At 36.9% G+C, this 25,058-nt stretch overlaps 4 protein-coding genes across 4 annotated transcripts in view; 2 read left to right on the top strand and 2 right to left on the bottom strand.

Annotated features, from left to right (window-relative positions):
• The first annotated feature begins 1,379 nt into the window (after nt 1–1,379).
• Nucleotides 1,380–2,444, top strand: LOC145467206 (visual pigment-like receptor peropsin). The gene has a single exon (XM_081450759.1). The coding sequence runs from the start codon at nt 1,380–1,382 to the stop codon at nt 2,442–2,444; it is 1,065 nt and encodes a 354-aa protein (XP_081306885.1).
• Nucleotides 2,445–4,042: 1,598 nt separating this feature from the next.
• LOC145468409 (green-sensitive opsin-1-like) lies at nt 4,043–9,775 on the bottom strand. The gene is made up of 2 exons (XM_081452111.1): nt 9,370–9,775; nt 4,043–5,620 (listed from the first exon to the last, which is right to left on the bottom strand). The coding sequence occupies exon 2, from the start codon at nt 5,604–5,606 to the stop codon at nt 4,608–4,610; it is 999 nt and encodes a 332-aa protein (XP_081308237.1). The 5' UTR covers nt 5,607–5,620; nt 9,370–9,775; the 3' UTR covers nt 4,043–4,607.
• A 7,343-nt stretch (nt 9,776–17,118) lies between these two features.
• Nucleotides 17,119–25,058, bottom strand: part of LOC145468117 (D-inositol 3-phosphate glycosyltransferase-like) — a 358,913-nt gene continuing 350,973 nt past the window's right edge. The window contains exon 4 of the mRNA XM_081451802.1: nt 17,119–17,185. The gene's annotated coding sequence lies outside the window, so the exon portion shown is untranslated. The remainder of the gene's footprint in view (nt 17,186–25,058) is intronic.
• On the top strand, nt 18,483–24,690 carry LOC145467800 (ras-related protein Rab-3-like). Its single transcript, XM_081451387.1, has 3 exons — nt 18,483–18,929; nt 19,004–19,115; nt 21,675–24,690. Exons 1-3 carry the CDS (start codon nt 18,611–18,613, stop codon nt 21,994–21,996), a joined length of 753 nt encoding a protein of 250 aa, XP_081307513.1. The 5' UTR covers nt 18,483–18,610; the 3' UTR covers nt 21,997–24,690.

Raw genomic sequence — 25,058 nt, 5'->3', positions numbered from 1 at the left:
ACTTTCAACACGACTTTTGTTCTGGTCCTGTAGAAACTCCATGAAATCAAATGTTATGATTTCAGTTATTTCAAACAAAAAGTGTGTAATGTTTGAGGAAGCCACCATATAGGTTTATTAAAAACAAACGGAAATGCCATTTTTTAAATTAGTTCTGGCTTTTAAAATGATCTTTCGTGGTTTTTATGTGTGGGTGTCATTCAGTAGGCCAGAATCATTAATTTAAATTGATTCAGATCCTTTCGAAAACAGAGGCAAAAATTAAGCAATTACTTCAGCTGATCTACTCTTCCCACAGTTAATCCATCCTGTTCATGTCATATCTTAAAGGAGCTCAGTCACGGTATTTTGAGTTATTTTGGCCACATACAAAATTACCATTAAATGGTAGGCAACCTGAAAATAACAGTTTAATAAGATAGAAAAACACCAAAGAGATAATGATAAACCACAAAGGAACAAGGATGGCTAAGGATGGAGAAGATTGACACGGATTTCAAACGATGAATTTGAAAAATTGAGGCTAAACTTTTCAATATGCGCAAACCGTGACTGAGCCCCTTTAAAGAAAAAAACAAAACAAAACATAACATAACATAATCAGAGCTAGCGCAAAGTTGACTCAACCACTTTATTTCACTTCCAATAGTATAAATGAATACAGACAGAACGACAATTACTCCGGGAAACCACACTTTATTTTGGTACTCAAAAACGTTTTTAAAAATGGGATGATTAAATCATTTAGCAAAAAGAAGTTGTATATTATATAGTTACTAATCTAACTAAAAATACGGAACTCGACTCGTTGATAACTATATTAGACAAGGAAACAGTGATAGGCAATAGGCAAAGAAAGAGTCCAGATACGACATGGCGAAACTTGGACTGAATTTGTGGACAGAATAGACTGAGTTTTGTGACATTACATTGGAGGTATTGTTGAAGATTGATAGCACCCCTTTAAATGTTAAGTGCATCATTTAACTTTAGTGGTGCTAATTTGAGATCTTTTTAGTGTTTTGAATCTACAGAAGTGTTAAAAATCATAAGCCCGGTATAGAATTACGATTTCTGCATGTTTATTTAGTTTATCTATGGGTTGATATTTCTGACATGGATTTAGCGAGATAATCATATCTTTGGAATGGTTTTCCTCCAACCTGTTTGTCGCATTTGTGGGTTGGAAATAGATAATACAAATAAAAACATTTCATCTGTGCTTCTCCTTTTGGATAAATACAAAGGAAGAAGTTACGGATATGATCACCGACTTCCGTAATCAATAAGTCTTGCCTAATTAATATTTAGACTAATGTTTGTTAAAATTTTGATGCTTAGGTTTCCTTTGTGCAGCGTTTCATACATAGTGCAACAAAATGGCGAACAATTCTCAATCAACTTCCCAGGATCCTCTTGGTCGGTCACGTGCTGAAATTGGCGTGGAAGTGACCTTGACCACTCTAGTGTGCCTCGCTTCCACGCTCGGCAATTTGCTGGTTGTTTATGTCATCAATAAAGACATCCGACTCAAGAGCGTCATAATCATTTTCATTCAAAATCTGGCACTGACTGACATCTCCATGGCAACGCTACACATGCTATTTTGGGTAGTAAGTGTGTACACGGGAACTTGGAATTTTAGCGAGTCGTGGTGTGAAGTCTCCGCATCAATACAGTTCACCTTAGGCATGGCTTCCATTCTCAACATGGGTCTGATCGCTCTGAACCGATACATAAGAGTCGTAAAACCAGCTCTGTACAGCAAGCTATTCGCAAGTGATAGAACGGCCAGGTTTTACTGCCTTCTTGTTTGGCTGATTGCCATGCTTCTGGCCACGCCCCCTTTGTACGGATGGGGCAAAATGGCTTATCATTCAAAATTCTTTGTTTGCACGTTCAACTGGCAAGTCAAGTACATATCATACGCCATATTGACCGCAGGCGGAGTCGTTAATGGGGGGACAACCTCAATATTTTACTGCTACTACAAAATTTATAAAACCGTGAAAATAAGCACGCAAAATATGAACGCTCGTGAGGAAGAGCATGGCGTCAGTACATCGAATTCTCGTCCCACTGACATGAAACTTTTGAAGACCAGCTTCACTGTTGTTTGTGTCTTTTTGATGACCTGGGGGCCAGTATCTATTGTCGTTATTATCGAGTCTGCTGGTTGCTTAATTCCAAGGGAGTTCTGTATCGTGGTTATTTACCTGATGTTCTCGAGTAGTTTGGCAAATTCCATTATCTACGGAATTATGAATCCGCAGTTCAAACTGGCGTTTAAAAAAGCAGTAAGTTGCGGTCGTTATTGCAACGAAAATATAAATCGCAGTCATACAGAGAATCGTACGAGAACTACTAACGCGAATTTTCAAGAGGAAATGGGAAGACGTTGTAGCGTTCATCAGTCTACTTTAATAGTCGAGAAGAGTGTTTAATGTTTAAACGTACAATGTATGGTGTCACAGACGTGTAGAGGAGTATTTTTGACGAATTTCGAGGTGTTTGGAACTGTGGTCAAACACTGTCTTCAGTCTTTGATATATCTTCTCAATCGAAACTAAAACTAAGGAGAAAACGGAGAAATAAAATCGTAAAAATCTACGCTACTTTAATCAGATATCCACCTACCGTCACGGTAATGATTTCCTTTGTTGAATTATTAATGAGTTACTGAAAAACTAAAAAACCACTAAGCTACATACAAAAAGCTATGCTGACAAAATCAAATGAGATAAAACAATTGATACATTTTTGCCATGCAAAAAATTCCTCTCATATTAAAACGAAACCTTCAAGATTCAAAACAATTCTTGAATCTGATTCTAAGGTTATGAGGTTAGTCTATCCTGACGATTAGCACTACATCTGTCAGCTTTAGAAACACGCAAAAACCATTCAAGATTACGAAGTATGTATTCGAAGTGGGGAACCTAAAAAAATAATGAAAAATTTGTTATCGACTTCTGAGGAACTCGCAAATTATGAATCTAGGGTTAAATGGTAACTTTCAGTATATGTAGTTTTAAAATTTGCATTTTTGGGTTTTGAGAAACAGATTGCGGGCCAATGGTCTTCGGGCAATATATTTTCTTCTCCAAGGAGATTAGTACGCTGAACGAGTTTGCTCAATTTATCATCTCCTTTACGCTGTAATTTTCTATCTCTTTAGTTGGGACTATCAGCCGGAAAAACGAAAGCTACATCAAAGCTTTCTTCTAAAAGCGAAATCCAAATTAGCAAATTTTGACGCAACACCCCTTTAACATTCGATAGATAGAAACTCGGGCACATCTGCATGTTTTGAATATCAAGCCCATGATATTGACAACTTTCTTAAACCACTGATATTTCAACATTGAAACAGAACAAAAATTACTGGGAGAAGGGTTATTAAAATTGAGCAAAAGACAAAAAGTCGTTTTATGGGTAAAGCTTTTGTTTAATCCGGAGGTGAACTAAAGCTAAAAGGATATAGAGAATATTTTTTCATTGCTAAGGGAGTTGTAGGCGAAAAGTTTCTGGGCTCAATTTCCGTGAATCTCTAAATCTCTTGTTGCCATCAGGGCACACTGAATGAAAAACAAATCATAGAAATTAAACAGCCGTGACCTTATGTCATCTTAATTGAAAACACTTTCCAAAAAACATATTTCCTTGGCTAAATATTTGCAGTGAACGTCTTTAAGGACGTGTTGGATAGTAATTAAATATGGCAATTGACAACTCAAAGCATTGGCAATTAAGACGTGAGTCTGGCGATATATTTATGTCTCCCAGCACGTCAATCATTTCTCTACTCCAGACACGTCTGAGAGGGTCGTCTGGGATTCGAACTGATGACGTAACATTACAAAAGTCCGTGGTTCCTGATTGGTTTTCACTTGCGCGGGAAAATTCAAAATCGAGTGAAAGTTTTATCAGGGTACTTATTCAGCTTTACTGTTAAAACTGTTATCAACGAAGGCACTGTTACACAAACGAATGACAGTTTTCTATAATTATAAGTGTCATCAAGTTTAAGTCTTGTTTTTTGTTTGACAATGAAATCACTATTACTATAAACGAAAGTAATATTTCATAATTAAGTAAAGGGTACACAACCTAGTTAGAAAATTTTCACAGTTGTTTATTTATAGTCTTCTTGCAGTTATAAACACAAAGACAACACTCATACTGTTACGTCATTTTTTTGCATGAACTTAAGAAATTAACTACTTTTTTTGACAGTCTGCGATTAACTTCTTCTGCCAGCGGAAGGATCGAAACATGCATCGCGCGTCTTTCCCGCTAAAATATCCCTAATATTGGGAAAGGTTTGTTCGATTGACCAATCAGAATGCTGAAAAACTAGTGACGTCAATGAGGATGGCTGAACGCTAGTTTTGCTTGTAAAGTAAACAAACTGCAAGCCCTGCTTGTTTGCCAGTTATTTGCTATCAGAGACAATTAAATTCCATCCCTCTAATTCTTTTGTTATTAATTTTGTTTGCGTTTGATCATTTTAACGTCCTAGGACAATTGCCTATCCAGGTTATACTGTAACACTCAGTTCCCAGGTCATATTTCATCTGTTAAGTTAACCATTGCGAGTACTTCAGTCATGAATTTAGCCATGGTCCCGAAAACGTCGAAAGAACGATCATTTCAGTCTCCCTCTTCTTGAACAACGCCTTGAAAGCGGGTTTGAACTGAGGATTCAGAATTCCATATACCACAGGATTTAAGACACAAGTTAGGAACACGAGATAACTCGATATCAGTAGTGGTAGGTCTAAGCCTTGTCTTCCAGCAGAAAGCAGGATTACCAACACTGCTTTCGGAAACCAGCACAGGATAACCACACAAGCGATACCGAGCGTTGTGTGAATACACATGTTCTCCGCGTTCTGTGCGTTTTGGCACGCGGCGCGATTCGCTCGCGTGCAGATCTGAATCCTATTTTTTCGGACAGTGTTGTAGATTTTGAAGTAGCACCAGCAGATTATGTAAGGTGATGGTTGTGTGGCTACCAAGAAGACCATGTAGGAAACATTTGACCCATCAAACGACCATTCAAAAGTACAGAGGGTGGATTGCGGATAGTACCTGTACCTCCCCCATCCATACAATGGCGGGCTACAGAGGACCAGTGGAACAATCCAGCACAAAGCCATTAAGATTCTTGGTCGGTTTTTCTTTGCGTAAAGAATGCTGTTGTACAACTGTGGCTTTACGACTTTGAAGTATCTACTGAGAGCGATAAGCAATAGGGAGTAGAGAGTAGCGTTGGCCATTACGAAGAACAGGTACCCTGAAATACTGCAGATGGCGTCGCCAAAGATCCAGTGTCCTTTCACAAGGCTTGTTATCCACAGAGGCATAATGAGCAGTGTTTCACCCATATCGACAAAGCACAAGTGAGCAATCACCTTATTTGTGAACGTTTTCAGGCTAGCGTTTGTTTGAATTGCATAAAGAACGATAGAATTGGCCAGGATTGAGAAAACGCAAATAAGAACGGCAACGACCACCTGGAACACAATTTGTACATCATTGCGTCCCAATGGATCTCCGTTGATCGATGAATTGTGCGTTTCTCCCACTCTCATTGCAGACATTTAGCCTTCAGTTTCTGTAAAACAAATTATAAAAGACCAGTATTAGCAAAAAAAAAAACTATTTTTACGATCATTACATTACGTTACTTGCAAAAAATTTCGGACGTTAAAATTTCGGACGTTCTATTTCGAACGTTTAATTTTCGGACACTTCTTATCTCATTTTGGACGAATTTCGGACACTTTGTTGAAACAGTGTTCAAGTCAATTTACGCCTAGAAAACTCTAATTAGACTAAAACTACATCTGTGATAATGATAGTTTTAAGCAAAAGGTTAAAGTCTTATATTAGCCACTGATAGTAAAATATTATGAAATAGAGGAGTTTCAAGTCTATTAAAGTGGTATTTAATCGTCAATCCAGAATTTTTAAAGTGCACGACAGCTAACGCGTGACGGAAAACCGAAAGAAACAGCGTGCTGGAAGTAAATTGTTTCTGTAAAGGTTGCAAAATCTTTACCTTTCGTTGTATACATTACTTGCAAAAAATTTCGGAAAAAAGAACAGTGCCCGAAATTAAAACCGTCCGAAATTCTTATTTCGGGCCTTATGGGGCGAACTCTAGTTGAAACACGACTTGATATAATTTATGTTGCTCTCTCGTCGGTGTATTTGTAAAACCTTGAGGCTATAGTAAAACCTACCAATCGGTAGTTTATCAGGTGTTACATTCGTATGGGAAAAACCGTCGAAAATTTCAGTTATGATTAATGTGACAACAGCTAACGAGAATTTAAGGAAAGCATGCTATTGCACAGTCTAAAAACTAATAAATTCAAGAAAAACATACCTACACTAAGGGAGGTTTTCCTGGTTAAAATGTTTTTAATTTCCAATGATGAATTTTTAAAGAATCTACAGTGATTGAAATTAGCTTCAAATTTGAAACAAGGTACAGTGAAACTCTGCCTCACGGTCACCCCGATAATACGGCCACCTCGTTACCACAGCCACCTTATTCTGGCCTGGACAAAAGCTCAGTCAATCATTTTCTTATTTAACGAACCACTTTAATACGTCTACCCTGTTAATGTGGCCATATTTTTTTGGTCCGTTGGTGACCGGATTAACGGGGTTCCACAGTACATGCACAGAATAAGACAGGGTTGAATTACTGCACGAAATTAAAAGAATATCGTTTCTTTTATACAAGAACGGAACCGTATTTAAAGCAAGCTAGCTCTTATGAATACACTATGCTTGGCCCAAAGAGCTTTGTTGTTGCTGAGTTACTCAATTACAGTTCATTTGAGAGACTCCATTTCAAGTTCGTCTAATTACGGATACTGTGGTGGTTTATAATTGTAATCATCTCTCTCTATTGATATATTTTCCCTCCTCAATATCCTCGATAGCGTCTTCTATGTAACAATTAACGAAGGCATTGAAAATCTCTACTAATTACAGTTATTTTAAGAATTCCATAAAGCTCCTTGCTTTCAGGTTATTTGAAAGAAAAATGTTTGATGACACCGACACTCTTAACCCATGCAAAAACACCAAAACTTGTCCTTCTTTCGAAATGGCTTCAATATGATACGGAAAAATTCCAAACTGCTAATCCGCACGATTAAAATCTGCTGGGATTTCGCTCATTTTGAGGATTTGTCTCTCGCTGTTTCTGGTCACTGTCTGGTCAATGATAAGCTGGGCAAAACGCGGGCTCGTTTTTCCAGGGCTTAATCGTTGATTCGTTGTCCCAGCCAAATTTTAGGCCATTTTTGCGTTGGCAAACTTACAAACGGCTGAAACTGTTTGATAACGTTAACTTCAAGTAATCTCAATGTCATTTTAATTACTGAAACTCTTTAACATAAGTAAAGCACTTTAATCCATTATTTCTAACTGAAAAAAGAAAGATACGTTTTCCCTATTAACCACGGTTATCGCCTCACAGAAAAAACCGCTGTGTTTTCGTACTTTAAAGTGTTTAATAAACCTTTCTCAATTTCGTAAACCAAGGAAAAAAACAGCTTAATGTCGAGGATTCAATCTTTCACGAGGCTACAACAAACTGGTAGTAGTTCATAATTTATGATGCATAATTATTATGAAGCTACCAGTATAGAAATTATAGAGTTATTGGAATTTAAACATTCTGGACCAAAAATAAGCGATTAGGACATAGAGATTGCGACCTAAAGGAAACATTGTTTCACTCGGTATAAGTTTACCTCCATTCAGTATGAAACAAATTTAGCGAACTCTTTAAGTCCCTGAAAACACTCATGTAAGTTAAATTCGAATGCACGAAAGTGCTTTAATTAGTAAGAGGTTTTTTCCAATTTTCAACATCAATTTGTAGAGCCATGACAAACATTATTTTTCGAGGATTGATTAATATTATATTTTTTTGGTAAGGGCTGTTTTCATTTGAATAGTGGTTTACATTTTGTAAAAGAGTGGACTATTTTTCCTTAGTACGGGGTAAAAAAACAACAATACTAAAGTGAGTGTTCAGGCCTTTGAAAAACAGGTTGTTGTTTTTTTCTGTGCAAATTGATGAACGAAGGTATACTTTAATAAAAAAAATCTCCATAACGTCGTTTTTACATTAGCAGAGTCATTCTTTATTTTTTCTAACTTCCATTTTGTCAAACAGCACGTCCTAAATAAACTAAAAAATATATAGCTGATTTTTATTTCCAATATCGAGATCTAAATAAAGCGATTTTTGTTGTCTTTCTCTCATGTCCTGTAATCAATGCACACATTGAAATAAGACAGAATCCAGTATACTTTTAAGTCATCTCAGCACACACATAAAGAATTTTCCTCTGAAAGAATCATTAGGAAAAAAATACTTTAATTAAAATACTAATCAAGCATACATACGTTTTTAGAATCCTAATTTGAAAAACTAGACATATCAAATCACCATATTTGTATAGTAGTGTGTAATGTTTCCGTTGAGGAGAAATGAATTTAGAATGAAAACGAAAATTTCTTAGCAGAAAAAAAATGGCCAAAATATATCAAGATTTTAGTTGGGCTTAAAATCCTTTGCAAATTATGCTATGCACTATACCCCCTAACCTCACGTATAGAGGTTAATTTTATCGATACATCGGCCTTTTGATATCTTTGCCATACTGAATATTGTCATTCAAATTGCGATTTATCTTATAATGTCACGGAGAATCAGTCGCTTTTCGCTTTTGAACTCTACATCAGAAGTTTTTACACTGATAACTGATGACCAATCTTGACATTTTGAACGTTAAACCATTTACTCTCTACTTTAGGTGTAGAATCGTATAGTCAAAAAGCCTATCCAGTAAAAAGCATATGTTTTTGCCTTTGTTCAAATGAATGTTGCCTGTAAAAATGCATAATACTTAAGATGAAAGCACTCGAAATGAAAGATTAGCCAACCAAGGGAGGATGGCATGCATGGCTGTCTCAAAGAGATTCTGTATTAAATTTCGTAAAGGAAGCTTATTTTCAGATGGAAATTAGCAAGCCTCTAAACCTTCAAATATTTCTAGGTTTTGTCTGGAGGGTGACATATATTGATTCTGTTTCTAAGTCGACCAGTTGAATGACTTCGCTACCTGCGACAGTTCCCAGTAAACCAACTGCCTAGAAAAACCCCCTTTTATTTGTATGGACTCACGGAGATTAAATGTAAAGCCAGTGTATGGATGGGGAAAACGAATTAATTAAAGAAATGCTTACGATGTTACAAAATGGTTTACATAGCAGCATCACCTCGCATTTTAGGTGAACATTATTATAAAGAATTAACCCTTAGGGCCCTACCTCTTTCCGTGGTTAACCAGTTCAAACGTGTTGCTTGAGGCGTAAGATTATCCTTTGCTTTGCAAAACCGCTTGGTAAACGCCTAAATGGGTAGAAAAAATTTGACCATCACCCGAGAGGATATTTCTGGTAGCTTAGGATAGCCTGTTTACCTAACAGCAGGGTCTAAAATATACAGATCAATTACTGTTTTGCCTTAATTATTCATCACACACGAATGTCCTCTTCTAAGACAATCGATTTTTGTCGACGACAGGAAATTTGAATAGGAAAAAGTGAATGATTTGCGCAAGACACAGTGAAATTAAATCGGAAGGTTCCAAATTATTGAGTGTGAAATGACAGAGAGTTGTGGCCATAATAGCAAATTGAAAACGCCACCAGTAGTTTTGACACCTGTTTTTAAGGTAAATACGATGCAAAATATGGCTTAAATGCGAGAAAGAAAGTAAATAAACCTCGGTTCTCTCTCGCGTTTATAATTACTTAAAAGTTTTTGTGAATATACACGATTTGACTGCCCTATCACAATGTTACTCTGTAAAGAAAGCGATTTTGGAAAGTGAAAGACAAGTATATTGACGAAGAACAAATATGTCAGAATTATATCTGAATATAAAGAGGAATTCTCACGTTTTTTCCTCCTTCCGTGATCTGTATCACGTCTTTATCAATACGGGGGCTTTCTTGATGAAGGAAAAGCTGTTAGATAATGATATATTCTTTTGACGGTGTCCTGAATTATTTGCATGGTCAGAAAATGTGATCTTAATTATTTTTTTCTTTTCCTCGGTCATTTTACTCAAAGAGCATTCGCTATCGTTATATTCTTGTGAAGATCATTTAGCACTTTATAAAACACACCCTCTGCGCTTAGCTGCATGTTTCCATGTACATAACTCATACTTAGCTGCACGGCATGTTGCGGGCATCATTGATCAGTGAATATGAACATTTTTTGATATCACGACAAAAATTCTCCTTACATATCTTGATACATTTTATAGTAACCAGATGGGAGAATTTGATCATCGATCTAGCACATCACCTTCTGGGACCAGGTTGTAAAATCTACATGTCGTAACTGATTGATTTCGGTCGGTTTGTGAGGAGAATAAAATTAACTATTGATTTATTTAGGAGCTTAACAGTTTGAAATGACTAGTAATTGCATTGGCTGTTCCCTAGAGCCGAAATTTAAAAAGCTGTCGCAATTTTTTTCCGAAAAAAATCTATAAAACTGTTCAAGTACTTTATCAAGGTTTGTACGTAAAATTTGTCATTCGGTTACACTTATGACAACGATCAATCTCTCTCCAAATAGAAATATCAAAATGTATGAAGGCCGTCAAAGAGCTTTTGATTACGGTTAGCAGCAGAGCATAAGATAGTAATTAAAGCGCTTACTATGGAAAACGAGGGACAACTAAAACTAAATCTACAGTTAATTCTTTTTAGTAATCCTCGATCAGGCTGGATGAAAATGGAGGTTTAATGTATTCTTTACCGTTCAAATTACATGAGCCTTGCTTTACGGTATTTACAAATAAATTTCGAGTATTTCTCACAAGTTTGGTAAAATGGATATACTTTTTGATGAAATTACAAAGATAGACGTTTCGCAAACTGTTTCCGACCCAGAGCTACCACATTTATTCCTACCGTCATTATTCCGATTGTTTCAAAATGAGATCGACCGAGAAAGCTGAACAATAGCGGCATGTTTTGCCCATAATTATACTGAAAAGATATTACAAATGCATAAAGATATCAAAACTGATTTTGACCCAGCAAAACACATAATTCGAATCGATCTCCCCCCACAAGACTACAAATTTACAAGTTTTAATTTTCCGCGATCTAAGCATGTCTCCATATACTAATTATTTGTAATTTTAAATTATTTATCGCTTCATACGCTAACCTTATTCAGAAAGTTTTTTTGAACAATTTTTCACCCGGTTAATTCAGTTTTAGGGACTGTAAAACTGTCAAACTTAACACCTAATGATGTGATAAAAAATACATTAGACACACGCTTGGTTCAATAACCTTAACTCATTAATGATCAATAAAAGGGGAGACCAAAATTTTAATCAAAATTTGGCTTTGAATATCAGATTAATTTCGTTCAATTTTAAGAAGGTATGAAACTTCAGAACGCTTTTACTTTTGTGATGTTGCAATTTCCTCGCGTTTTTTAGAAGACTAAGAAATTTCGCTCTTCTTTAATAAGGATAAATTGAACATTTGTGATCAAAGAGTTAAAGGTTCTTTTCCAGATGAATACACCTTTGCTTTTAAAAATTTTGGTGAATATCTGGGGCTACATTTTGGAAACAGAATAGAACGTCTGCACTAATTACTGAGTGTTGCAAATTGTTTAACATACTGCGATTATTGAACTTACGGTTGGAACTTTCGTTAAAGCGAAGAGTTTGACGACGTAGGACAAGGGATCACCGGTGGCCGACAACCGACGACTGACGTCGATTAGCAAATGTGTTTGCAGAATTTGTTTACAGTTTAAGGACGGTGCCTACTAAATACAAAGGTTTTTGCGCCAGGTTAGGACCTTGCGAAAAAAGTAGATCTTTGCAAGGGCTATCGGAATCCACAAAGAAAAAAGAGGGTAGCCACGCATTTTTTCGAGATAATTAGCCTTGAATCTCAACAAAAATACCGACATCAGCATTTCTGAAAATGGAAGGAGAGGATATTTCTTCACAGCTTTCTTTAGAATTCGCCTTTACATACAGAAAAGCAAACACATTTATAAAGATCTGAAAACTACATGGTAAATGGTAACATAAAAACCATCTTTGATATGTTTATAATAACAAAATCGTTGCAGCAGCACTTTTAGCGTCTCTGACAGCCTTCCTCTGTTTCAGCTAAAATACAGTCTAAATATCTTTTGCTCACAACCAGAAACTAATCACCTGCTGAATAGGCTTGCCACTTCCATTTCATAACATAAATATAGGGGTAGCCACGCGTTTTTTAAAGTTATTGATCCTTTTTTTAAACTTTTTACGGTGCCTGTTACATTTTTTCCTGTCACCTCCCCAGTAAGTAAAACATTTGCGTATCTCGCACTTGCTTTGCACGCGCACTACGCCATCTGCAGGTACATGTTTACGGTTGGATTTCAGCATAATTTTCGACAGATAACAGCTAGTTTTTCAGCTAGAAGACGTTAACAGTTAGTGGTTAGCGATATGCTGCTGTTCTGGTGTTCCTGGTTTAAGTACAGGTTCATTAAACTTGATTTGGTCACAGTAGGAAAATTTTGCTTTCAATTTAGTCGTGTACTTGGTAGCGTAGTTGATTGCGTCATGTCAACCTAGCGCGCGCGTGGCGCTTAAACCATGCCTTGCGTGATACGCAGAACGTGTGCGCACTAACAAAAGTAGGCACCGTCCTTAATACGTGCAAAGAATGCACAGATTCAATGACACCATAGCGCTTCTGGGCCCTCCTAGCACTATATCCATGCTATGCATTTGAAATCGTGGTCGTTTTTAAGAGGCTCCTGTCAGGGAAGACAATGAACCATGAATACCAAGTTTTACACTCAACAGATAGATAGATTGATAGAGTCATCGATAAGTGTTTAGAGGAATACTTTCCCACTGTATTTACTATTAAAAAAAGCTTTCCCAAGGGTATCAAACTAGAAACTTTTGGTCTTGCCTAGGATACTGATTTAGAGAGCCGGGGGGTGTATCATTTATCCGTAACTCAGTTATCTCATAATCAGCATTCTCTTATCACAGATCAAAGTGGTATAGAAGGAATCACTCGGACAGAAACAACATTCAAATTGTACATGAGCATATATCCACAGTTCTGAACACACTCACAGGAGACATTCAATGTGAGAAGATTTTTGAGGATGGGTCAGTCAGTCATGTGATACAAATGTATACTTCCGCATCCTCACGTCACCATCACTGTCACATATTGCAACCATTGATTCCAAGAATTAGAACCTGTGCTACGCCACATACGAAACCCTTTAACTAGTATGTCAGATGTGACAAAAAATATGTGGAAACGTATTCCTTATCTAATGCAGCGGCATGAGACCTCGAGGAAAACATTTTCTACAATTAGTTATAGAAATTGTTTAAACAGAGACATAATCGTAAAAAAAAAAATAATAAAAAAGTGTGCGAACACTAAGACTGACCGACCTTGAATGACCTAAATCTCGAGCCAAAACCTGACGTATTCCAAACTTTGTGATTAGAGTGATTAGAGCAGTTTTCAATTGAGTGTCGCAAAACCAAAACCAAAACCAAAGTGATCACTTGCTAGTCAATCATAAAGAACACAGACAATACAGTGAACCAATCAAAACTCGAAGTAGCTGATGCAAAGCGCGGGAAAACGTGTGCAAGCAAGTCATGATTAGTTTTGGTTTTACTTCTGATTGGATGAAATGGTGGCGCGAATTTTTTAAGCCAATCGTGCAGCGCAGTTGATATTTGAAAATCAATATTACTTTTCGACACTCAACAGAACACTGCTTTATGCTCTCGATCATGCATCACATCTCACATCAATTTCGTACGTAATCTGTTATCCAAATGATCAACAACAAAAGAGATCGAGTGAGAACTTTGGGAACATTAATGAAACGAAAAAAATTTCACTCCTCATGCTTGAATGCCTATCTAAAGTTCCCCAGTGACTGCTTTGATCGAAAATGAAGTTATTATATTCATGACATGGGCCAACACTTACAGTTCACTTACTGTTCTGTTAGTCAAGTTGTTGGGGAACCAAGTTGATCTGATCACTTTGGCTCGGTTCATAACGAGAAGAAAACATTATTGTCCTAGCGTGGAGGTTTATTCGATCGCCAGCGGAAGATATTCATGGATATTGCAATTGTTTGCGCTGGCGGCGAGATAATATCTAGCGCAATGAATTCACTTCCACGTCTTAAATAATAGCAATTTTCAGAATTTGATCAATAAACAACAGTAAGTGTTGATTTAATGAAGTAAACGACGGAACTGGTAAAAACTATCTTAGCGAGCGTGTTCCATATTTGCGACGTAAGAAAAAAATACTAGTTAATATCTGGGGTTAAATTCTTGAGTTAGTTTAAAGGACAAACGACCGAAGTAGAATTGCCTATTGTTTACTTTAAATACGCCATACAGGCTAGGAAAACAGCTTTTACGTATAAAACGCTTCTGAGGTCTTTTCGATCAACTCTATAGTTAGGTATTGTAGAAAAACAGATATCGTAAATACCTCACAGGTGATAAATATACGTATTTAAATTGTCAGTTTAAAGTATTTTTGCGCTCGATTAGTTTTACAGCAGATATTTTTCATTCAATTTTACCTTTTTCGTTGTCAACGAAGTACAGTGGTACTGAAATTCATCACATTGGGAAGAGAGATTGTATGACGCGAATTTATGACATTTGTGAAAGAATTCTTGATAAGCCTTTTGTCCAACGTTTGACAGTTTGCTTTCCTTCAGCGTGGGTCTCCGAAAACAACTTTTGGCACGAGGCTTAATATAATCATTGAGCAGGATATTGCAGATTGTGGCTTCACGTTAAATTTAGTTAATATATTTATTCATTCAGGATTTTTTCACTTCCGTGGTAACGAGACATTCAAGAGTAGAATTCTGTTGGTAGACAAAAAGGGAAGATGCAGTTTTCGATTAAAGGTCCAGAGTGCTTTATGAACATCTCACACGTTTAACATATCGTATAATTTGGATGTTGTCAGAAAAATGTAATATTTTATAAAGGATATGATAGTTTGCTACACTTACGTACATATAATTATACCACAATTTCCGACCAGTTTTACCAAAAATGAAAATGAATTTAAGAAAAGGATAAATGAATTCTTGTTCCTTAAAGAGGAACTTAACTTTGCTGTTAATTTAGAATTTCATAATTATGGTTAATCTATACATATAGGACTTCAATTATCACAGTCATGTAAAAAATTAATTCCTCAAATATAGAACTGAATGTTCAAACGCAAATTACGCAGACCTTGCGAGGAAGAGATATAAAGCTTCAGGGAAATTGATGTCTTAGGTTTCAATTTTCACACCAAATTTATAAATTTGCATATAGATAGCAAAATTATAAAAAACAAAATTTTTGTCTAGGACTCTCCTTTACTAATTACGTTTGATACTCTAAGAGGTAATAATGATTTCTGCTGATTTCTTAAATTTAGCTTCGATCTTTAAAATGATCAAATTTGGACAAACCATATAACATGTAGAATTTAAAACGACACCTCATGCGAATAGGTGATTTGAAAAGGTTGAAAACTAAAAATGCATATAAGTACGCAGCTCAATAACGAAATTATCACACGAAAAACAAACAACGCCCAAAACAAACAATGCACAATTTACTAACGAAAGACTAACACAGTACACAAGTCACTAACCTGAGAATCAAACACAACCAACAGAAAATAATTTTTTTTTCTACCCGGAAATACGGTCCGTTTCTTAAGGTGCGCTAAGGGCCAGCAGGTGCACGTTACAATAAAACAAGACGGCCCAACCTAAAAATGGCACCACTAGTAACACTATTAGTATTATCAGATGACCCCCCGGTAGCGTGGCAGCTCTCGTAAGCTTGTAATTCTATTTGTTGTCATTTCAGCAGCTGTTATTGTTCATTGTTTCTGTTGTTTGTTCTATTGTCTTCTCAAGGGTTTCAAGCCATTCATGTGAGACCTTACGAGAGCTGCAACATGACCCTGATCACCAATTCCCCTCCCTCACCCACCAGCGATACCAGTACATGAAATTACCACCACACCAGCATCTCCCATCTCCACCCACCCATGGCATCTCTAACAACATTACCATCACTTGACACTACCATCATCTTCACCATCACACCTCCCTCACCCACCAAAGGCACCACTAACAACACTGCCTATACCACAACCATTATCGGTATCTCTGCCACCCCACCCACCAAGGACACCATTAAAAACACTACCACCACCGTCACCGTCATCCCTCCCTCAGAATGCAAATGACGCAAGGGACCGAAAACGAAAATGCTGCTGGTATACGTAGGATCTGTAAAACGTCTGATCAGAGAAATATAACAATGAAACGAGGCTGATTACTGCGTCGACAACTTAACGTGACAGCGACCGTGATAGAGTCCAAACCGAAAGCCAAGAATTGCAAAGGTGGATAGCTGTTTCTACCTGGTTGGGTCTCGTCAGCACGGTGTAGCAGTAAATAATAGAACAACCAGCTTGAAGTCCAATTGTCTACTAAATGCATCTGTAGGGTAATGACTCAGATGAAACTCAAATCCAAATGTTTACGGATTGGTCAATGTCATATGCTAATCGCGTGACCCTGAACAATAGACAAAATCCAGAATATCATGTGGCTGTCGCGATAAGGAGACTGCAGACAGACTCCCTCCCTCACCCACCAACGGCACCAATAACAACACCACCGCTTCTATCACCATTACCCCTCCCCCCACCCACAAAAGGCAACATCAAAAACACTACCACCATGATTACCATTACCACCACCATCACCACTTACTAAGTTCTTTTGGTCCCAAACCATCACGGTCGATACATTTCGGCACGACATTACCGAAAAATAGCCTTTTCGCCAGGATCTCGGGACTGGGACTGACTCGTCCGCAGTAGTCTCTGAGACTCCGACGGAAGCGAGGGTCGATTGGGACGAGCGAGAGTCGATTGGGTTGATGCGTAGGGAGAGAGAGAGAGAGAGAGAGAGAGAGAGAGAGAGAGAGAGAGAGAGAGACCCCTTTTTCTCCTTTCCATAATCCCCCGCGCTCCCACGTCGCACATCCCGCGTTAATATTCAATACGATACTGAGAGACGACTGGGGACATAATAGGCTCCTGGCGGGGAAGAGTGAGGGACTGGGTATCGAGCTGAGCTCCCTTAGTTCTAGGTTTGCAATTTGTACGACAAGCATCGCTTTTGACCCGAAGCGGATTTACCAAGGCGAAATATCAAGGCCTAAGAACTAAGGCAAGATCACCACTTTCTGTTGAGTATGCTCCGAACCTGGTAACCCTGGTAACTGTAACCTGAAACAAACATCCACGCTTACAACTGCACATTTGTTAATTTTTCAGGGCAACTTTTTCCTACTGAACATCAAGGGATGTCTGTTTTAAGTATACCATTACAGTAGAACTCGCGTATAAGAACCTACATTTTTTTGCAGTTTGACAGAACAGATTCTTGTAGTTTGGGGTAGTTACTGGTAATTTATGAGAAAAAAGAAGAAAAAAAGAAAAAAAAAAACTTGTGCGTGATCCTTAATTCGCATCTGTATTTTCTTGTAAAATAAATTGGCAATCTCCTGGTGACACTCCTTGGTTAAAATGTCTATCATAATTTAACTGTAACGCGCATACAAGAACCTGCTTGATCTTCCTTGCTAAATAGGTTTTTATATTTTTGGGTATTAATTAAAATGGGAACTTTCTGCCAGCAGGTTATTAGACCACTAGGCTCTTACACGCGGTTTTTTACCGTAATGTTTAACCAAAACATCCTATATCCCGTAATTTTTTACTTTAACCCGAAAACCCCTGCGAGGGTCTCTTGAGTTTTGACCGCACTTCCTTCCTGCAATAACCCAAGTTCGAAACGCCCCCTCCCCTCCCCCGCAACTCCTCATTTTCTCGTCACAAACGCATCAGGAGTTTTGTGGTATAAAGTTGTCTTCCTGTCTATTTCGATTTAATTTTTAAGTTCAATTACGATTAGTCCAGCGAAAATTGCGACTAAAGGACGCTCAGGTTTAATAAGTTTACTTGCTATTTTTGGTCCACGGTTGAAATGAATAAGAACAAAAAGAAGTACATGTAAATTACTTCCGAGCCGTTATTGTTTGATCGTATCAAATCAACCCAAAATTTGCTGAAAATATTTGCACTAGTCGTTCACGGAAAAAGAAATAGAAATTATCTGTCAGTTTGTTCCGCTCAAACTTTTGTAAGATCATTTCCTTTATGATCGAAAAGCTAAGATTTGGTACCGTGTCCGTTTAATAACCCTAATATTTTTTTCTCAAACATATTTCCCGAGTGGAAAAGAAAATTATTCTGGAAACATACATAAACAGCGCCCACTCCATTTCGCGCGGATGCGCGGGTTTTCGAAGACAGGTGAATTTCGCTCTTTCTGATTGGTTCTTAGCAAATTCTATTATCTATGGACGATTTTGATTGGGTTAACGATACTGATATCCGGGGACTCGCGGTAGTGCGGTTGTGGGAAAGTGTTCGAGAGTTCAAGATCATGGCGAACGCCAACGACAAACAGTGGCAGAAGGATGCGGCAGATCAGAATTTCGATTATATGTTCAAGCTTTTGATCATTGGAAATTCTGCTGTAGGAAAGACGTCGTTTCTCTTTCGCTATGCCGACGATTCATTCACTTCGGCGTTCGTTTCCACCGTGGGAATCGATTTCAAAGTGAAGACGGTTTTTCGGAACGAGAAACGGGTCAAGCTGCAAATATGGGACACGGGTAATTTTATTATTTTTTTCTCAGGTTTAACTTCTTTTTATATTATTTTTGGACTCATTGATGTTATTTTACAGCCGGGCAGGAGAGATATCGGACTATAACAACCGCTTACTACAGAGGAGCGATGGGATTTATTCTTATGTATGACATTACGAACGAAGAGTCATTTCAGGCTGTGCAAGATTGGTGAGGATTTTTATAATGTATTTATCGACGGTGATCTTATTTAAACTATCATGTCTCCTCTTGCAGCGATGTGTTTCCTCAACAGCAACGACGAAAAATCCCAATTTGTGGACCTGACTTTCGAAGTACGTTTCATGTTTCGATTTCGTTTGTCGATTCATTTCATTAAGCTCTTGTTTTTTCTTCGCAAGTTCCGCTCAAATCAAACAACAGAGAGGTCGTGGTGAGGTATGAAAGGAGCAACTTCAGAATATCCGGCCACTTTACTTACATCTTTATAAACGAGTGCACTTAATATCGATATAATAAAACCAGTGATGTTATGCCGGTGTCATCGAAGAACATTTCGTTTTCAAATAAATCATGTGCAAGACGAATACAACACAAGCAGAGCAACGAAAGCGTCGGCAGAACATCAGAAATATTGGAATTATTCGAAGAATGTTATTTTGAAAAGCTCCGTATAATGTAAGCCTCATTTCTCATTTCCGTAACTTTTGCGATGTGGGAAGTCAGGGAAACTACATACTAGGGAAAAACTAGAGTAAACATTTGTTGTGTTGGGTATGGTACATTTTTGAAAATTCTGTTCAATATTATACATGTCATCGAAATGTACATTGTGTGCCTATTATCTTATTATAATTTGACTCGAATTTTCACGCGTAGCTGACTAGTTAGCATTTGTCTCGTCGAGACTTCCTTATTTAATGTTACACATCTTTTCTTGCAAAAATATGTATATTTTGGCCGCAGAAAAGTAAACAATTACAAAAAAATATTTTATAAACTTCAAGGTTAATAGATCAGAGATCAATTTATATAGGTTTATATTTGATCGGGAAATTTGAAAATGGTTTTGTTTTGTAGTGTTTTTTCTCCCTAGTAAAGTTTCCAGGCATCTGGTAGTAATTGGATTTCTTTTAACCTTTAGTTCATGCTCAGCAGAGATTAATATTCAAATCAAGTTTTACCCACATGGAAATTAAATTTGACTTTAAGCTTAACAATGATCAAAATAATGGTGTAAATATAAGCAGACATTTGTGCAAGTTGCTGTCGCAATTTATTTCCTTGGGTTGGATCGCAGACAAACTATGACCCCCTGTATTTGACAGCATTGTCTAGTTTTCATGGTTGAACACTTGAAAAGAGTTCCTGCTGCTAAGCCTTACTATTTACATAATAAAGTGCTATGTGAATAGTTCGTCTTGTTGACAAGATCTTTGATAATTTTGTTAGCAGTAGCTAACTTATTACAATGGCTTGACGCATCCTCTTTCACTTAATCTTCCCGGCCACCATTTGACATAAGTTTTGCAAAAAGAATCTCTGTTCAAATAGCTATCATTATTTTGTTCCAAAAAATTTGCATATGCCTTATGGAATTTCTCTTTATTTGCTTCAATGCTGCCACTTTCCAGCCCTTCTGGAAATTTCAGTTAAGCCTCATCTTTTCTTTTTCATTACTACATGACAGAACAACAAGGTGGCCTACAGCGGAGCCTGGTTCATGTTCTGTTTGTGGTTGTCGTTTTGTATATCAGGACACCAAGATCTCTCCATGTGACCCAAGTTTGCAATGTGTGAAAATCTGGTCTTTGCTGAAAAGATATTGGGAGGCTGGGAATTTTCATTCAGTGAATTTTTATTCCACAGAATGTAAAGAGATGCACACTTAGAGAAAAAAGTGCAGTAAAAGAGGCATTGCACTGTAAATCACAAAACAAAGTGCGTCTGTATTCAAAGAAAGGGCTAATGCAAGAGAAATTAGAAAATGGAAAACTTGTATTTGAATATTTTTCTTAGTTTTAAAGACCAGAATGTCTAAATGAGAGAGATTTACTTTGCATGTTTGTACTTGACCTTTTGAAACCTGCATGAATAATATTGACATAAATTGTATTATAAGTAGAATGCATATAGCGGAGGGAGTGGCATGTTTTAATATGGAATCTGTTTTTGGTTTGAAAGGCAGTTTCACAAAATTTTTGTTTTAACAGAAAAGTGAATAATCTAACATCCTGGTTTCAAGCTTGTCATAGCTTCCTGTTGTTTTTAAAACAACTCTTTGGGTTTTCAACCCCTCCCCCCTCAGAATACCAGTGATCTCTCACCGGCTTGGAATGGATATTTTCTAGAACTGCTCTTTTTGATAAAATTGCATTACTGCATAAGGGCTCACTCAAATCCTTACTAAAGGACTTCCTTTAAATCACGTGGTGAGACTCCTGTTGTGTAATTTTCTTGATGTGCAATTACCAATAATTATTATTCCACGAGTGCGCGTAACATACAAGATGGTAGATAGCCAACGAGGCACGTATCACCGAGTTAGCTCTGATCATCTCATAACCAACAAGCATGAGTATGGCCCCGAAATATAGAAAACTAAAATTAAATTAAAATAGAAATGAACCAAAAAATTATGGGTATGCTTAAACCATAAATTATTTGTAAAGCATGGAATAATGAATGAAAAGCCAATGAAAACTCTTCAATTGCATTATCCAGTGATCAATGATCCAGTTTTTAAAAATATCTAATATTTAATCACAGGTCAACACAGGTGAAGACATACTCCTGGTCCAATGCTCAGGTGATACTTGTAGGTAACAAATGCGACATGGAGGAAGACAGGGTGGTGACTTATGAAAGAGGAAAGCAGCTGGCTGACCAACTTGGTCTTGAATTCTTTGAAACCAGTGCCAAGGACAATGTCAATGTGAAGCAAGTGTTTGAGCGATTGGTCGATATCATCTGCGACAAGATGTCAGAGAGCTTGGATTCTGACCCAACTATTGTTAGCGGACAGAAGCCAGGGACGACAAAATTATCTGATAAACCACCACAGCAACAGGATAGTTCTTGTGCTTGCTGATTGTTTTAGAATAATTATTGTCAATGTTGTCAACTAGGACTTATGTTGTTGGATTTTAAACCTGCAGTATAAAAATTTGCACTGTTCCCTGCTCTGTATCTGTTGCAGATCTATTGAACGTTTATGGTGGAATTCCTATTTCTCAAACCTTGAGAGGAAATTAAAACTAATTTGAGAAATTCTGAGTTTGAGATATTGGGTTTAAATAAAGTACAGTGAAACAAAATTCAAGGGGAAAAATTTTTGGTCTGAGTTATCATGAGGTTTAGGAAGGCTGTGGTTCAAGAAATCTGGATTCCTCTGTATTATGTTGTTTGTTGGATAATACATTTGTCTTTACTTACGATACTTTAAAATGTTAATACACTTTACTGCAAGGTTGATGTTTCTTTTGGTTGGTGAGGGATCAAAGTTGAGTTTGAAATCAAAGCATATTGAAATAAACTGAGAAGCAGTAAGTTGAGTAGTTTAGACCTTTGAGCCCCAAGATTGATCTGCATCAAATTTCTCCTTAAAATATTAATGCTTAAACATAAAGAAAATGTTATGACAATATCACTGTTTTCAGTGATATTTTAAGAGATTCTCCCAACCAATGCTATGAGAGATGTATAAAGACAAGCAAGGAGATTTTGTATGTTGATTCATCAGAGCCCAAAGGGTTTACTTAGTTGATCATCAAATTCTCCTTAACTTATACTAACAAATATATGGAGGTTATTGGGAGAATTTGCTTGTTTAGGGATTCAGTGTAACCAAGCTCTCTGTTACAGGCTCTTGGTTGTGTCCAGTTGCCCAACACTTATTTATCAATTGCTGGTGGGAAAAAAAAAAGTAATATTTGAAACATATTGAAAATTTATCAGTTATCTGGACTTCAAGCATGATGTCTATTTCAATTGACAGCCAGTAGATTTTACACCATTGTTGACTTCTTTCACTTCTTGTTTTTGTATGACAATGAAGCACTTGATCTTCTGAGGAAGAAACTCAATTCCTTGGTTAAAAACAATTAATAGTCCTCAAGGAAATTTCAGTCAAAATTCAGGAAGAAAGGAAATGAAAAGAAAACTAGGACAATTTGTAGCTCATCTTTAGTTTAAGAGTTCGGAACTTAATTTCACTAAGTTGCGATAAGAAAGACATAAGCTTTAAACTTTGTACTTTCCCATGCTGTCATCGTATTAAATATGCATGTTAATTACACTATTTAATCATCCACCTAAGACTTCAAATTTAAGTTATAAGTATAAATATTAGTTGTATTATTGAATTTGTGGGATTGAAAATATGCACTTTTCAAGTTAAATTTACCCACTATGAAAATTTATTTTTGTGGTCAACTTAATTTTGACCAACTTCTGTGGCAAAAAAGTGTTTTGGACGATTACAATATTATTCAAATTTATTCAACTTAAGAGTAGTTGTAACTTGTAAACATATGTTCAGAAAAGTGTTATCAGTAATTATTATTCTTGAGTGACTAATTCCAGTCTCTCTGTTCATTGAATTTATGGAGTGAAACTTAAAGCTCTCCAAAGCAAACTGGACAATTTGATTATCCCTGAGGGTTATGAAATGACTAGTCATGTATTTAATTACAGTTTATTAGGTGTAAGCTTGTAAATCTTTCAGTTGTTGTTAATCAGGATCTTCAGGGCTCAAATCAGCAACTCTCCAATCTTGCTTGCCCTGGGTAAGTCTTAGTTTGTTTTTATTGCAATTTAGTCGGCAGATGACTTGCCTGGGCCTTTGCCCATTGGGCAAGTGAGAATGAAAAGTAACTTGCCCGCCAGGAGAATCTTTCTGTCCTGGACAAGGACGGCGCTTTTTTCGAGCCTTGCATCTTTTGATGTAGAAATTGAGCTGGTATCATGCCAAGCTCATATCTGAATAATGGCAGTTCTAATTCACTGGTTTAGTACATGGTGCTGGGATATTAGTAAAATGTAAATTAACTGCCATTATTTATAATTGGTTCTTGTATGCAATATGATTGAGCCTTGGCCAATAGCACAAGGTGAGCTGTTGATTTAAATCGCTGTTTGTTACTAACTTATTAAGCAAATATGGTGGAACCCTGTAAATCCGGTCACCAACAGGCCACAAAAGTCTGGTGGTATTAATGGGGTGGCAGTATGAAAGGGGTTTTGTACAGTAATAAGGAAATGACTGACTGAGGTTTTGTTTGGGCTAGTATAAAGTGTGTTAATGGGGTGGTGGTAAGGTGGGTTCCACTGTAGCGTTCTAGGTGGCTTTTTAACTGAATTGACTTCAGGCTTGTTATATAGTGACCTCTACGCTAGAGAATGTTGATGTGAGCTGTAAATTTCAAATTGTATGCACCCTGTCATTAGCTATTGCTAAGAGTGCCTTTGTCTTACACTGTTCTGATTTATGCCTAAGATAATTATGATTAAACTTAATTATTATGTTAACAAAAATTATTACTGAAGCTTCAGTGACACTACCCCAGCTTGAGTGCTAATTATGCTAATCAACCAATTAAGTTGTAACTTATTTGTCATAATTTGTATGATGGAGGAAGCAAAATGTATTTATGGGAATGGCGGATTCATATATAAGTACATATATATATTTAGGCCAGTGTTTAATGTAATATTTCCAGATATAAATCCATGTGGATGAAATCATGTCTGAAGAAGGTTATTAAAAAGTGAAGTCAAATTGAGAGTATCCTGTTATCTGCTTGATTATTGTTATTATTATACGTTGAACTCATCTTTTTCTGATTGGCTGAAAGTGTACAGTGAATTTTCGAAATCAGCACCTGTGACATTATCTAGCTGTAGATTATACAATAATCATGTCAAGGACACTCAAAGTCACAGGTGATCATTTCATGTATGACTGCGGTGCATGATTTTTAAGGGTAATCATGTCAAGTTTGCGTGCTTTTGTGTTGCTTGCCGTTAGTGAAGAAGCTAAAACATGAATTCCATTTTTTTCCGTTCAATGTATAATAAAACAATTATTAGATTGGGTTTTTGTGAAATACAGAATAATCAAGGCCTCGGTAAGGGTTATCAGCCTCAGCCTTT

This window comes from Orbicella franksi, chromosome 14, assembly GCF_964199315.1.
Source record: "Orbicella franksi chromosome 14, jaOrbFran1.1, whole genome shotgun sequence".
NCBI lineage: Eukaryota > Metazoa > Cnidaria > Anthozoa > Scleractinia > Merulinidae > Orbicella > Orbicella franksi.
This window is presented reverse-complemented; position numbering and strand designations above follow the sequence as displayed.

Coding starts and splice junctions, on each gene's coding strand:
- LOC145467206 (XM_081450759.1), top strand. CDS start 1,380: ATGGCGAACAATTCTCAATCAACTTCCCAGGATCCTCTTGGTCGGTCA.
- LOC145468409 (XM_081452111.1), bottom strand. CDS start 5,606: ATGTCTGCAATGAGAGTGGGAGAAACGCACAATTCATCGATCAACGGA.
- LOC145467800 (XM_081451387.1), top strand. CDS start 18,611: ATGGACGATTTTGATTGGGTTAACGATACTGATATCCGGGGACTCGCG. Junction 18,930..19,003: donor GCTGCAAATATGGGACACGG/GTAATTTTATTA, acceptor GTTATTTTACAG/CCGGGCAGGAGAGATATCGG. Junction 19,116..21,674: donor TTTCAGGCTGTGCAAGATTG/GTGAGGATTTTT, acceptor ATTTAATCACAG/GTCAACACAGGTGAAGACAT.